We start from the raw sequence: 16,478 nt of genomic DNA on the forward strand, positions 1-16,478 counted from the left end.
ATTAAGTTCTTTCTATATATGTAATATAAAAACAATTGCAATCTGGGAAAGAACATTCCCATAACAGTAATAAACGCTGAGTACGTTCTATGCTCCAGGCGCTTGGCTAAGTACTTGGTGCCTTTGGGGAAAGGGGTGTAGGCAGGAGGCAGGATGCAGGGAGACACAGGTTGAGCTGGCACCCTCATCTACTGCATGTCTTCAGTGCTCTACCTCACCTAAACGTGCACTCTCTGTGAGATTCATTCAGTAGTAAAATGCCTGAAGCTTCCAAACATGCAAAACGGAGAAGGAAAAGTTCATTCTTTTATGCTAAACTTAGGTGAATTTAGTCCAAAATCCAAAGCAATAATAACCAACGCTCAGGACCAATGTTTACAGGATGTTTCACAGAAGGGAATCAGACCACAAGTTTTCCTCTTGCTTCAATGTATGGAGAGGTACAATCTACTTCATAAAAACTGGACATAAGCCAGACTAGCCATCTTAACTTGTTATATACACACTTTTTAAACGCTGCCAGAGGCATGAATTAGTTTTGGCTTTAAAATTTCTATTAATGGTTCAAAGTCATTACCCTCAACCTAAAAAATAAAAATCGAAAAGGACAGGAATCACCAGTCTTTTCCCTGCCTATAAAAATGGAGGCTTGGCTTTGCTTTACTTGTTATAGGACTTCACTGTGTAGGTAAGATGGCCTCAAAGCTCCTATTGGATTTCATGTTAAAGACATGCCAGTGCAGTCCATCCAACATCATCCTCCACACTTCCCTTCCATCCATCCCTTTTTGTTTGTTTGTTTGGCTTTTTGAGACAAGGTTTCTCTGTGTAGCCCTGGCTATTCTGGAACTTGCTCTGTAGACCAGGCTGACCTCGAACTCACAGAGATCTGCCTGCCTCTGACTCCCAAGTGCTGGGATTAAAGGCCTGCATCACCACCGCCCGGCCCCATCCATTGTATAAATGTGGGCCCTTGACTCCATGTACTTTTCTATGACATTGTCATGGTAGACACTAGTCCTCAGCCACAATTCCCTTTCTATGAACAAGTGTTTATTGACAATGTTTTGGGTCTACTGTCCAAGATTCACTCCGCTAGAGTGAGCTATTCTAATGCTTATCACACTGTGATTAATTGATACATTATTTGCATATTTGTTACTCTGCTCAGTTATGTATTCTTCATTGATTACAAACAGAAAAGCTATCATACTATGATTATTTCAATGATTTGAGCGCCTCTTTAATAAGGACTGCATATACTTCCATTGACCCTCATGTTATAACTTATCTTGTGTCTGGTTTTCTAGTCACTGTGACTTTCTTAAACATAACTGTTTCATTCATATGCTTCTTTTTTCCGGAATCCAACAGAGTGATTGCAGGCACAGGGTGGCCATTTAATAAACTTTTGGAAAATGAATAAGCAAACCTACACATAATCATAGTAATACGAACAACAAAATAAGACATACAGGAAAAAGCAAGAATGGGAAAAAAGAAATAAAAAGAAATATTTACCTGGTTGGCACAAAATCTTGCAACCAAAAATAGGATATAATTGTTGACAATATTATGGATAAGGAGGTCGCAAATCCTTTTAAAATATTATCTGCATACTTAATGACAGCAGCTATTACAAGGCCTCCAAGTGCCTGTAAAAGTTTTAAGAGAGCAATTTTTAAATGAACATGAAACGGCTTTTCAAAACAATTTCACCTCTCAGGGAAGCTTTAAGGTTTGTTCTATGTAATTATATCCTAGCAAATGACTCATATGAACATAAAAACAACAGACTTCCAGTTTTATTTCCTAGCCCTCAACATAATCATCAAAGCAATCTAAAGTTTGCTGTAACCAAATCTGATCAGATTACAAAAAAGTCTATTTTCACCAAATTCAACAATTAAACACTTGTTGTTTGGACAGCTGAAGGACAAATGCATACAAGGTTTAACTCTGAATAAAAAAAAAAAAAACCTTTTTTACAACCTTTCCAACAGTCTTCTCACTTTGCCTTCTTTAATTTTCTCTCCATTCTATTTTTGTTTTGTTTTGTTTTTCGAGACAGGGTTTCTCTGTAAATCAGTCCTGGCTGTCTTGAATCTCACTCTGTAGCCCAGGTTGGCCTCGAACTCACAGAGATTCGCCTGCCTCTCCCTCCCAAGTGCTAGGATTAAAGGCGTGTGCCACCATTGCCCAGCTTCTCTCCATTCTAATCTACCTCTTATGGTTGTCAGGGTGTTTGGTTTGGTTTAGTTTTTTGCAGTACTGGAGATTGAACCCCAAACTTATCACATCATAGGTAAGTTCTCAATCACTGAGCTATCCCCACAGCTTATAAAGAACTTTCTACCAAATCCTTCTCAAATTCTAGACTGTGGTTACCTACAAACGGGAGATGGGGAAAGCTGGAGAGGTGCCTGAGTTGTTAAGGGTGCTTGCTGCTCGTGTAGAAGACTTAAGTTTAGTTCCCAGCACCCATGTCAGGCAACGCACCTGTAACCACCTGTAACTCCAGTTCCAGGGGTTCTGATGCCTCTTCTGACCTCCGCAGGCATTGCATGTACACGGTGCACACACATACACATAAAATTAAATAACTTAAAAAAAAAACCAAAAACAAAATGTAAGAGTGATGGGTAGCTCAGTAGCAAAGTACTTGCCTAGTATGTATGAGGGCCCTGGGCTCAACCCAAGCAACTCACCGGACTTTACTATACAAAAATCCAAAATCTTGCAAAAATCCAAAATGCTCCCAAACCCAACACTTCTTTGAGCACTGACATGAAGCACAGATGGAAAAGTCCACCTGCCTCATTTGATGAGTTAGTCACACAAGGCAGGTGCATTCTAAACTGCACTAATTTTACTTCCAGGCTATGTGAATGTACATACATAAAACAAAAGTTTGTTTAGACTCGAGTCACAGTCACCAGATATCTCATTATGTGTATGCAAAAGTCCCAAATCTCCCACCCTTAATGAAAATCCAAAACAGTTCTCAAACAGATAATGGACACTCAATCTGTCTGGCTTGGGTTTGTCTCCTACCAGACTCTCCATATCTGTCCAAATCAGGCACTCTAACTGCCTTTCTTGAATGATGGAAGTCCAATTCATAAAAAGTCATGAGTTATGCCACTGGGCTTACTATAAATTATGTTTGAACTGATATTTTGGGGAAATACTGTTATTCATCTATTTATTCCCTGTTAGATCCTTCATATCAGTTACATCACCTTTTTTTAACTGTTGCACTTGGATAGGCTCCAACGGTCAGAAAGGCAGAGGCAAACAGATCTCTGTGACTGAGGCTAGCCTTGTCTGCATAGTTAGTTCCAGCCAGAGCTATGTAGAGAGACCTTGTCTCAAAACACAAAGCTAAATATATTTAAAAAAATTTTTTTTCTCTTATCTTTTAGCCCTTTCTTGAAGGACAGCTTCCTCATAACTGGATAAAATATATTACATATAAGTATATAAGTTCTCTATGTTTACTATACCTCCACTTTAAATTTTCTCTAAATTTTTCCTCTGTGTCCTTTCCTCCTTTTATAAAAATGGAAATATCCTTCCTACTTTTTTATTTATTTATTTTTTTGGAGACCGGGTTTCTCTGTGTAGCCCTGGCTGTCCTGGAATTCTAGACCAGGCTGGCCTCGAACTCATAGAGATCCGCCTGCCTCTGCCTTCTCAAGTGCTAGGATTATCGATGGGCACCCCCCGCTCCGGCCCTGCTTCCTACTTTTGAAGAACCACTATCTTTGGACACTTCCCTACCTTCCAGGTCCTATGGCTTCAAATGCCTCTAGGAAAGTAGGCACTGATCAGGTATGAAGCCCTGGGCTCATACCTCATTTTCATATGTTCAGAATGTCAAGATGTACTTCTGGAGATGAAATTATTCAACTCTTAAACAATTCAAGCCATATTCACACTGAAGAAATTTGACAGAAACGTTCTAACATGTAAATATGAAATGAAACTTATAAACTTGCATAATTATCTCAAGCGGCTCTTTTAAGGGCTGACCACAGCTTTTCTATGCAATAATTGCAGCAGAAAATTTGAAAGTTGTATTTACTCTTAGTTTTGACTTTTTTTTTTTTTTTTTTTTTTTTTGAGACAGGTTTTCTATGTAAACCTGGCCTTCCTGGAGTTTGCCATGTAGACCAGGCTGACCTTGAACTCAAGAGATTCGCCTGCCTCTGCCATCTGAGTGCTGGGATGAAAAGGTGCGCACCACTATTTAATTCTTAAACTTAACATTTTCATGGAGCTTGAAAGATGATTCAGTGACTAAGAGCACTGGCTGCTCTTCCGGAGGACCTGGGTTTGGTTACCAACACGCACTCACTTTTGTGGCACACAACCATCTGTAACTCCAGTTCCAGGGGATCTGACCCTTCTTCTAACTAACATGGGCACCACGCACATAACTGGTTAACATACATACATGCAGACAAAACACTGATTCACATAAAAGTAAATAAACCTAAAAGTAACATCAACAACAATAATAAAACACATTTTCATGGCACTGAACTTAAATACAATGGAGTTTTTATTCATGACCCTTTTCCAAAATCAGTTTTCATTAGGGCATTAAGAACAGTTGTATTTTAACTTCCCTGAATAAAGTAAATATGATGAGAACAAGAAGGACCCTGCCCCTTAAACACCGGCACACCAGTACCCAGTACTTTAATTCTCCGTACAGAAGCAATACTCAGTAGCATTAATAGAAGACTTAAATGCTTTACCTGCAGAATAACGACTATCCATGTCAGTTGACTATATCCCTGAAAAAATCCATTCTTTGATACCAATTCTCCATCATAAATGTATACACCCATTAATCCAAATATACTCCCAAAGAAACCTAAGAGAAAGTAAAACATAGGTCAGAGGGCAGTTTTTCTGGAGAAATATTTTTCTGTTGACAATCCTGTCTCCTCCCCCTGCTCCAATTGGCAGGGTCCTGGTTTACACCGGAGACTAACTCAGCATGTAGCACAAGCTGGGCTGGAACTCTTGGTCCTCTTGCCTCAGACTCCCAAGTACTGGGGCTACAGGCCATACCACCCTACACAACTTAAACTTCTTTTTACAAAATCTTCATACTTAAAAAATATTTCACTCAGCTGGGTGGTGGTAGCACATGCCTTTAATCCCAAAACTCAGGAGGCAGAGGCAGGCAGATGTTTGTGACTTCAAGGCCAGCCTGCTTTATAGAGCTAGTTCCAGAACAGCCAGAGCCACACAGAAAACCCTGTCTCAGAAAACCAAAAGAAAAAAAAATTCACTTGATTTATATATAAGCAACAAAAGTATGCATATTACTATATGATACCTACAAAACAAATATATAAGACTAATTTAAAAAATAATTTAACAACCTTCAAACAGTACAATAATATTTATATTACAGGATTAGACTACTGATTCATTCAAGTATTTATAAAATGCCTGCCTTTAGCATTCCATTGTACCTTGAATTTTCCTATTGCTATGACCACATTTTATGAGTTACATTCATAATTACATATATGAAAGCTCATATATAAGACTCAGAATTTCTTTTGTATTCACAAGTTTCAATGAATGCAGGCAATGAAAACTAGTTATGAAAGAGGACATAAAGCTAAATATTTTTCTACTTCTAACTTAGTCATGGATTTTTGTTTGTTTGTTTTGTTTTGGTAGTGGATACATACATAAAAATATACTTAGCCCGGTTTTGGTGGCGCACGCCTTTAATCCCAGCACTCGGGAGGCAGAGGCAGGCGGATCTCTGTGAGTTCCAGGCCAGCCTGGGCTACCAAGTGAGCTCCAGGAAAGGTGCAAAGCTACACAGAGAAACCCTGTCTCGAAAAACCAAAAAATATATATGTATGTATGTATGTATATATACACTTGAAAGATGGCTCAGTGATTGAGAGCACTATCTGCTCTTTCAGAAGACCTGGATCTAATTCCCAACACCCACAGGGCAGTTCACAACTGTCTGTAACTCCAGTTCCAGGGCTTCTGACATCCTCAAAGAGATATACATGTAGGCAAAACACCAGTGAACACAAAATAAAAGTAAATTATATAGATTAAGAAATACATATATTTGATAGTAAAAGTGTAAAATCCAATGCAAAGCACCACAGCTTCTGTTCCAAATGCCTACTCTACTCTAACTGTACATAAGTTCACTGAGTTGTATAGACTTTGGCCTGATTACTTTCCATGTGTGATGTTATTTGGAACTATTTTTCAAATAATAAACTTATTTAAAAGATTTTTTGTTTGTTTGTTTGTTTTTTCGAGACAGGGTTTCTCTGTGTAGCTTTGCGCCTTTCCTGGGACTCACTTGGTAGCCCAGGCTGGCCTTGAACTCACAGAGATCCGCCTGGCTCTGCCTCCTGAGTGCTGGGATTAAAGGTGTGCGCCACCACCGCCCAAAAGATATTTTTAAAGTACAATACTTGTTAACTAAAACTTCCAGCTAAAAACTGGTCAAACCCAGCATCAGATTCTGTATTTACTAATGAAGTCTCACTGATAAAGAAAATTGGCTTGGTGAAATTCACTGCTAAATTTCATTCCAGACCCTGAGCTAAGATTTCCTGGAGTGCTGTTGGCCTATAGGAACCTACAAGGACCACATATCTTACGGTACAGCTTTACAAGAGGGTACAGAGGATAGTTTTTAAACAAAACCACAGCTAGGTAGAGTGTGAAGAACATGAAAAGTGCATTTGTACAAGCTCTAACCTTTTAATGTGTCTCACTGTGACTATGAAATTAACCATGGCATGTGACTTTAAAAATATGCCCGAAGGCATATATTTTAAAATTTAATTTACAAAATTAACATTTGGCAATTACTAAAACATATATTTAGTACTTGCTGGAGCTCAAATGCCTTCTAAAACCCCCAAGCGTTAAAGAACGGTTCTCTCTCTTCAGCACTATTAAGTGTGAGATCTTAGGTCATGGAGCATGCCCATGGTCAGGTTGTGGGTCCCTAGTCTCATCCCCTCTCTCTATCTTTGTTTCTTGGACAATTATGAAATATATCGTTTCCTCTGCTTTGCACATCCTGATACACTGTCCTGCCTTGCTACAGACCCAAAGTCAATGGACCATCAGCTAGAAAGCCCCAAATTTTAAGACAAAGCAAACTTGATCGCTTTATACACTGACCTCTCTTGGATGTTGGTTAATGACGGAAAGCTATCTGACACACACAAGGACAGGTATTATGTCCGTATATATAAACAGACTTACTATATTCTAACAGGGTCGGACAGTCCACTGTCTAAAGGCTATTATCACATATGTATGTGACACTTGCCGTTCCAAATGCTTTATGGACACAAACATACCACAAGCCTCTCAAGTAGATACTTGCAAGCTCATTTTTATTGATTAGAGAACTTCCCCAAGTTCACATATGGAATAGACTCAATAGTTGAATTCAGGAAGTGTGGCTCTGGATCTTCTTTTATTTCACATTTTCTATCTTCTGAAACACAACCTTAATTATACTATCTAATCAAAACAATAATTCATTCAATCAGTCTTATTTTCTATGTTTGTTTGGTTTTTACATCTGTAACCAATGCTAAAAGTAATAGCAGTGGCATCTATGTTTTTTTCTATAGGATAAATTCTTACTCAAACATGGAATTACTGTTTCAAAGCATTTATTATTTCAAAGCGTGCGTGCATGCGTGCGTGCGTGTGTGCGTGCGTGTGTGTCTGGTAGGCATTACCAAATTGAGATCCAAGAAGGTTCTAGCAATATTTTCTCTTAGCAGGCACAGGTACGAAGATTTTTGTTTTCTTCTCACTGGATGACACTTGTAGTCTTTCATATTGAAATATTACAGTTTCAAATTTTTATTTTATGATCCTAAATTGTTTATAACTTATAAAGATTCTTTCTAAACTCACTTTAGCTTACCATTTTTTCTTTTTCTTTTCCTTTCTTTCTTTCTTTTTTTTTTTTTTTTTTTTTTTTTTTGGTTTTTCAAGACAGGGTTTCTCTATGTAGTTTTGCTCCTTTCCTGGATCTCGCTCTGTAGCCCAGGCTGGCCTCGAACTCAGAGATCCGCCTGCCTCTGCCTCCCGAGTACTGGGATTAAAGGCGTGCGCCACCATCACCTGGCTAGCTTACCATTTTTTTTCATGAGTATTGTACTATCATACCAAACCAAAAAATAAGATATCAAAAAACACCTTCGAACTATGATTTCTGACTTGTCTTCCACTTTCATCACATAATTCAACAAACTTTTAGGCAACTAACAGAGATCGTGACTATTTCTTCTTTTCTTTTTGCAGATATATATGAATAGCTTACTACATACATAAGGTACTTCATTCTCAATACATGAATTCTCCGATTTACTCCTCATAGAAACATATGAGGTAGGTACAAAAACTAAGAACTACATTTTATAGATGAGGAAAGTGAAGCACAAAAAGTTGAGTAACTTTTTGGTGGTCACATGGATGAAAATTGATGAACTCAAGATTTGAGCAGTACACCCTGAGAACCAAGGTTTTTAACCACTCTGCTACAGATGCACTCTTTAGGAAATGGCAAATCAAACTGCTTGATATTTTCAAACCTGAGAATGTGTCTTCTGGACAAGAAGAACAATTAAATTTTGCTTTAAAATATTTACATTCAATATTTCTCATATTTACAACAATATTTCAATATGTTCTCATAAGAAAGACAGCTTTCTACAAATTTTGTAGAAAATGTGACAAAATCAAGTTTTGGGTTTTTTGGTTTTTTTTTTCCGAGACAGGGTTTCTCGGTGTAGCTTTGCGCCTTTCCTGGAACTCGCTTTGGAGACCAGGCTAGCCTCGAACTCACAGAGATCCGCCTGGTTCTGTGTCCCGAGTGCTGGAATTAAAGGCGTGCGCCACCACCGCCCGGCTAAGTTTTGGGTTTTTGTTACTGTATTTACTTGAAAACAGTTGGATTTGTGGACTTTAATCAAACTTGGAAGTGTTGACACGTAAGACTAGGCCATTAAAAAGAACAACTTACTGTGTAGGACCTAGAGAGGTCCATATGTCTGATGATCAAGAGAGACATGGTATATCTGTTAAGTTGATGTCAACTGTGGGGGGAAAAACATCTTTGGGTGTTTGGGGAAAAATGCCAAAGTCCCAAGGAAAAAGAAATACAACAGAACATTCTGATTTACAAATAAGCCACTCTTACATACACAATTTTATATGTAGCACTATCTAAGATATAAGCCAGGATAATAATTAATGTCCAAATCCTTACTCAAGAACTTAATAACAGTGCTGTAAATAATTTAAGTATTTGTTCAAAGGGAATACTACCATAAAGGAGGTTTTTTGTTTGGTTGGCTGGTTGCTTTTTTTCCTTTCTAAGCTGTTTACCATCAATCAGGAAAAGGGTACAGTAAAAAGCCAAAACATTACACTGAAATAAAACATCATGTTATGACTTTAAAAGAGATGAAAATTGCTTCATTTCCAACTCCTTCCATTTTAGGAGTAAAATGTGTAAGTTATTTGTAGCATCTTCACAAAGGAAGAGGCAATAAGGACAAACACACTAAAACTCCATAATTGAGGGCAGGAGCAAGCTACACTCTCAGATCATCAACTTACTTTTCCATACCATGAGGCAAGGCATTCATTTCAAATATAACTTTCTAAGGGCAAGATCATTACCAGGTCTTTGTATCAGCAGCACATTTACATTTAAGGCCTAGGCACTTCAAGACTTACAGAAATATACAAATGTAAGAACTTAAGTCGTTGTCCGGTTTCTTTTTAAGACAGGGTCTCCTTATGTGGCCTGGTTGGTTTCAAACTCATGCTGACACTGCCTCAGTCTCCTGAGTGCTGGGGTTAGAGGTGTGGGCAGTCAGCTAAATACTGTAACTCCGGTTAGGAGAGCAGAACCAGACATGACTGGTGTAGTTATTTAGAAGTATGTATTAGAATAACACCAGTAGCACAGACACTGAGAGCAACAATTACTAAACGGGACCTCCTGAAACTGAGAAGCTTCTGTAAGGCAAAGGACACGGTAAATAAGACAAAACAACAGGGGAGGAGCTGGTCCTGCCTCCACTTCATGGGCCATACTTTGTTGACGCCCTGGGAGGCCTGCCCCTTTCTGAACTGAGATGAAGAGTGGATGCGGGGGTAAATAGGGCACAGGAGGAGAGGAGGGAGGGAAACTGTGGTCCACATGTAAAGTAAACGGAAAAAATGCATATTAGAAAGCCTTTAAAACTTACCAAGTTGAATGTTTCTTATCCACACTGATTGTTTTGTTTCTTTTAAGATTTTCTCAAAATAAACTCCAGCAAAGCCACTTGAAAAACAGGCTGTGAGAACTGCCATGAGGCCTACAAACTGTGAGCCGGCTGAAAGTTCCTTAGAATCCAGCGCTTGAGAATCCGAAGGCCACTGAGTAAAAATAAAAACAGCACTGAGGAGGGCAGTGACACGATTCAGGGGGTAGGGACATTTGCTGCCAAGACTGACAACCACATGGTGGCTAGAGAGAACCAACAAGTTGTCCCCTGACCTCCACAAGCACACCGCGGTGCTGGCCCAGCAAACGCACATACAAATGGAAGAAGTTAAGCCACATCGAGCCCTGCTCCGAGAGAAGCTGGTGGGAAGAGAAACACAACACTGCAGGAAGATACCGTCCATCAGAAGGAATGACTGTAACATCCACCTTCCAGGCAGGGTCCCCAAATGATCTGGATACTACTGACCATGGTGTATCAACTGACAACTTTGAACTGCTGTTACCCATTGTCTGGGTGTCCCCACTGGTCCCCTTCTTCTTCAAACTAGCCCCTGCCTATTTTCATATCATTTTTTAAATCTAGATTTCTCCTCTCTCTCTCTCTCTCTCTCTCTCTCTCTCTCTCTCTCTCTCCCTCCTCTCCTCCCTCTCTCTCTCTCTTTCTCTCTATTTTAAGACTGGGTTTCTCTCTGTATCCCCTGAGTGTACTAGAACTCACTCTGTAGACAATCCTGGCCTCAAACTCAGGGATCCACTTGCCTCTGCCTCTGTCTCCCTATTACTGGGATTGAAGGTATACACCACCAGGCACAACCCTTAATCTACATTTTTCAAATTCAAAATTATATTATTTGTTTGAGTCTACTCTAATTTGCTTGACATAATGATCTCCAGCTGTACATTTTTCTATAAATGATATAATTTCCTTCTTTATGGATAAATAAAACTCCATTGTGTATATATACCACATTTACATTACCCATTCACACACTGATGGGCATCTACCCTGATTCCATAACTACTGTGAACAATCTTGCAAAAATATTAATATTTCTGAAATGTGTTCAAGCATCTACTTTGAAATGGTATAGCTGGATCATAGTATTCTTACTAACTGAGCAAGATGGCTTGGTGGAGAATCTGCTCATTACGTATGCCCGACAACCCCAGCTCAATCTCTGTACCCTACAGAAAGGTGGAAGGAGAGAACTGACTCCATAAAGTTGTCCTTTGACCTCCACATGTGCTCTGTGACATGCATGGGCCCACACATCCTCCTCCCCCCCCCCCCCCCTCCCCCTCACACACACACACACACACACACACACACACACACACACACACACACAATTAGAATCTTCCCATGGAGGAATCTCTGTACTATTTTCCAATTGGCTGCTTTCAGTTATTTTCCAACCAGAGGTGTATAAAGATTGATTTCCCCACCAGCCCCACCAACATTTGTTGTTTATTTTCCTGATAATAGCCATTCTGATTAGGGTGAAGTGGAATCTCAGTGTAGTTTTGATTTACATTTTCCTAACAGCTAAAGATGCTGAACATAGCTGGGTGGTGGCAGTGCATGCCTTTAATCCCAGCACTCAGGCAGAGACAGGTGGATCTCTTTGAGTTCGAGGCCAGCCTGGTCTAGAGAACAATTCCAGAACAGCCAAGGATACACAGAGAAACCCTGTCTCAAAACAAAACAACAAAACATAAAAAGATGCTGAACATTTTAGGTACATTTATTAGCTATTTGTATTTCTTCTTTTGAGAACTACCTGGTGAGTTCATTTGCCTGATTATTGGTAGTCTTGGGACTTTTGGTTGGCTGGTTGGTTGTTTTTTGAGTTCTTCATGTAACTGGATACTAATCCTGTCTGATGAAGAACTAGCAACACCCACTCCCCCTCCAAAGGTTGTCTCTTCCGTCTGTTGTTTTCCTTGTCATGCAGCCTTTACATTTCAAGCAATCCTGTTTGTCAGTTCTTGCTACTGTTTCCTAGTACTGGGATCTATCAAAAAGTCCATGCCACTAGCTATCTCTTAAGTGCTGTCCCTGTTCCCTTTTAGAGTCTCCAAGGGTTCAAGGTTTAGGTTAACGTCTTCAGTCCACAGGGAACTGAGCTCTGTGCTGGCTGACAGTCTGTCTTGGGCTGTGGGTGCATATGCACAGCTTTTGAGCACCATTTGCTGAAGAGGCTCTGTTCTCCAATGGATGCTCTAATCACCTTTGTCAAAAACCAAGTAACTGTAGCTGCATGCATTTATTTCTGACGCCCCTGTTCTCATCCCTTAGCCTACAAGTCTGTTTTTGTGCCAGTACCATGCTGTTTTTATTGCCACGGCTCTAAAGCATAATTTGAAATCAGCTACTGTGATTCTTCCAGCATTGCTTTGGGGGTGCAGTAGAGAGCAGACTGGTGCCTACCGTCAGGCATTGATCTACATAGACCTGATAAAGATTAAAAAGGATTCCTAATGCACAGAAACGGAGCCGCACTAGGCTTCCTGGTCTTGCAGTCTCCCAACAGCCCCCTGCAAGACGGAGCTGGCCGTCAGCTGCCATGAGCTAAGCAGCACAGCAGTCCCACAGTCTCCACCACAGGGTGCCGTACAGAGAAGCTTCTCCCAGCCGCTGCCGCTGCGGCGGGCTTGTCAGGAGAGTTACCAGAGTCTGAGGACAGCCTCATCTGCAAAGGAAGCTCCAGGTCATCCAGGGCTAAAAACCACAACGATGTGTGTGTTTGTGTGCTACTGAGGACCGCAGCCAGCCCCCTGCCAGTACGCTATGCCACAACCCAAATGGTCAGTTCTTTACTATGAAAAATTCATTCATGTTTATTTATTTTTATCACATATTCTCAATGCAGTATTTGCTTATGGGGAGCCATAAAAAGTATGTGTCAGCATTTACTTGCTTGAACAAGTAATGGAACTATATTCTCTACACGAAGTAAGTCGGTTTTTCCAACTGTGATAGAAATGAAAGGCATACTTATCTTGAATAATTACCTGTACAAAAGCAACTCCTGCCATCAGAATTACCAAGGAGAGCCACTGGTACACACCTAATTTTTTACCAAGCATAGACACAGAAAACAACGCTGTTGTAAGTATTTTCAACTGATATGTAACCTAAAAAAGAAAAGAGCAGCATTAGAGTTTGGGGTTCTGTTTGTTTGCTTTTTAAAAGGGCAATTAGGAACGTATCTTAGGTACCTGGTAAGTGGCCGCATCCAGGTTTGACAGTGCAACATAGAGTAGGTTATTCTGAAGAGTATATATCCCTGATGGAATAGCAAGCTTAAGTGTCTCCATGGGTTTATTCAGAATCTCATCGTGCAGTACTCGGTTCAGTGTTCTCACACTGCACTCTACAAGAAACAAAACAGGGAAATCAGTCAAAGCGTCTCTGAAGTCAGGAGCTCCTTTAGAGGCCTCGGTTTTCTCACTTTAAAAACAGAAAAAAGGCCCAGCGGTGGTGGCACACACCTTTAATCCCAGCACTCGGGAGGCAGAGCCAGGCGGGTCTCTGTGAGTTCAAAGTCAGCCTGGTCTACAGAGCGAGATCCAGGACAGGCACCAAAACTACAGAGAGAAACCCTGCCTCGAAAAACAAAAAACAAACGAACAAACAAAAAACAGAAAACTGAGGACTCAAGAGACAGCTCAGCAATGAAAAGAAAAGATTGCTCTTGTAGAGAGCCAGAGTTTGATTCCCAGGACCCAACTGGATGGCTCAAAGACACCTGTAACTCCAGCTTCAAGTGGAGCCAACACTCTGACCTTTGGGAGCATCTGCACTTAGGTACAGAGATAAACACACACACATACACATTAAAATTAAAATTTTAAAATAAATCTTTTTTTGTTTTTCTTGTTTTTTCGTTTGTTTGTTGTTATTTGAGACAAGATTATTCTGTGAAGCCCTGGCTGTCCTGAAACTTACTCTGTAGACCAGGCTGACCTCAAACTCATGGATCCACCTGCCTCTACCTCCCAGATGCTGGGATTAAAGGCATGAACCACCACACATGGCTAAACTAAATCTTTAAAAACAGGAAAATGTGCTACATTGGGATATTTTTCAGTATAAAGTATGCTTTTTGATACAGATGGTTCAAATGTTTAATATTACAAAGTAGCATATTGATATCATTATCCTTATACTCCTTTGTTCTGGAAAATAACAAGATTGAGTATGTAGGGACTGGAGAGATGGTTCAGCAGTCAAGGGCACTAGCTACTCTTACAGAGGACCAGGATTCTATTCCCAGTACCTGCATTGAGGCTCACGACCAGCTGTCACTACATTTCCAGGGGATGCAATGTCACCTTCTGACCTCTGCAGACACCAGGCACATATGTGATGCACAGACATACATGCAGACAAAAATATCCGTGTGTGTGTGTGTGTGTGTGTGTGTGTGTGTGTAACATACAAATTGAAAAGGAAGAAGTCAAACTTCCCCTATTTTGCAGATGATGTGATAGTATACATAAGTAACCAAAAAATTCTACCAGGGAACTCCTACAGCTGGCAAACACCTTCAGCAATGTGGTGGGATATAAGATTAACTCAAAAAAAAAAAAAAATCCGTAGCTCTCCTATATACAAATGATAAATGGGCTGAGAAAGAAATCAGAGAAATGGACTGTAGTTGTGCACGCCTTTAATCCTAGCACTCAAGAGGCAGAGATCTCTGAGTTTGAGGCCAGCTAGCCTGGTTAGCAGAGCAAGTTCCAGAACAGCAAAGCTTAGACAATGAAGGAAACCATCAAAAACAGAAAGCTGGTGAAGATTTAAATGAACAAGGGAGTCATGTTCCAGTCCCAGCAAGCAGCAGAACTGGGCAACTTCAGCCACATGATACTGGCTTTGGGAGTCAAGGATAGAAAAAAGGATTTATAGAATCTCCCTCTGCAACCAAGGAACGCCGCTGAGGCCAGGCATATGTCATGGGTGTTTCTACGGAGGCCTAGAGAGGAAATTGTGTGAAGCTGTGAAGGAGAAGCCTGGATTGCCTTGGAGACCCCAAGATGTTAGAGATATCAGAGCTGTGGGATACCTGCCAAGGAGAGATGCTCATAGGGAGTGGAGCCAGCCCAAGGGAAAGAAGTGTGCTGCAGTCAACAAAGCTGAAAGGAGCTGGAGATCTAAAGAGCATTTCAACATCAGACATGGAGATGCAGAATTTGAAGTTTGCCCAGCTGGTTTTTGGTCTTGATTTGGTCTGGTATTTCCTTGCCGTGCTTCCTGCTTTACATATTGGAATGGTAACATATATCCTGTGCCATTATATGTAGGAAGTATGTTATCTGTTTTTTTATTTTAATTTTATAGGGGATTACAGTTAAGAGATTGTATGAATTTCAGAAGAGACTTTGAACTTTGGACTTTTAAATATTGTTGAGACTATCGGGACATTTAAAGGTGGACAGAATGTATTTTTGCATTGTGATATGGCTACAAGCCTGTGGAGGCCACGGAGTAGAATGTACTGGTTTGAACAAAAATGACCCCCAAAGGGAGTGGCACTATTAGGAGGTGTGGCTTTGTTGGATTGGGCCTTTTTGGAGGAAGTGTATCACTATGGAGGTGGGCTTTGACATGACCTCATATATGCTCAACCTAGTGTCTCAGTGTACTTTCTGTTGCCTGCAAGATATAGAACTCTCAGCTCCTTCTTTAGCACCATGTCTGCCTACATACCGCCATGCCACCATGATGATAATGGACTAAACCTCTGAAACTGTAAGCCACCCAATTAAATGTTTTCCTGTATAAGAGTTGCCATGGTCATGGTGTCTCTTGACAACAATAGAAAACCTAACTAAGGTAAGAATACTATAGAGAAGTGAAGATATTAGGTAGAAGATAATATATTAATGATCCTTGTATTGACTTTACAGATGTGCTACATTCTACTCAAAAGAATGAGGTTGACCCTCAACAAGAGGTCATTTATACAAGCAATACCATATCTGTCCTAAGAACTCTCAATAAGCTTTTCTTTGTGTGAAACAATGCAGTAATCAACCCAACCTAACAAAGCTGATGGAGGACCAGAGTTACTTAGATCCTACATGAATAGATTTTTTTTCCTTTTTTCTCAGATGTAAATTTTTTTTATATCTCCCAGAAATGCAA

General features: G+C 40.1%; 1 protein-coding gene across 2 annotated transcripts in view; it reads right to left on the bottom strand.

Annotated features, from left to right (window-relative positions):
• Positions 1-16,478, bottom strand: part of Slc35a3 (solute carrier family 35 member A3) — a 42,344-nt gene that overhangs the window by 3,849 nt on the left and 22,017 nt on the right. For both annotated transcript variants that reach the window (XM_028890163.2, XM_028890162.2), the window contains exons 3-7: positions 13,547-13,701; positions 13,340-13,462; positions 10,302-10,473; positions 4,767-4,885; positions 1,522-1,655 (exon numbers count right to left, since the gene is read on the bottom strand). In XM_028890163.2, the coding sequence (XP_028745996.1) occupies positions 1,522-1,655; positions 4,767-4,885; positions 10,302-10,473; positions 13,340-13,462; positions 13,547-13,701 (703 nt within the window). The remainder of the gene's footprint in view (positions 1-1,521; positions 1,656-4,766; positions 4,886-10,301; positions 10,474-13,339; positions 13,463-13,546; positions 13,702-16,478) is intronic.

The sequence above is a fragment of the Peromyscus leucopus genome, chromosome 6 (genome assembly GCF_004664715.2).
Source record: "Peromyscus leucopus breed LL Stock chromosome 6, UCI_PerLeu_2.1, whole genome shotgun sequence".
In the NCBI taxonomy this organism is placed as follows: Eukaryota; Metazoa; Chordata; class Mammalia; order Rodentia; family Cricetidae; genus Peromyscus; species Peromyscus leucopus.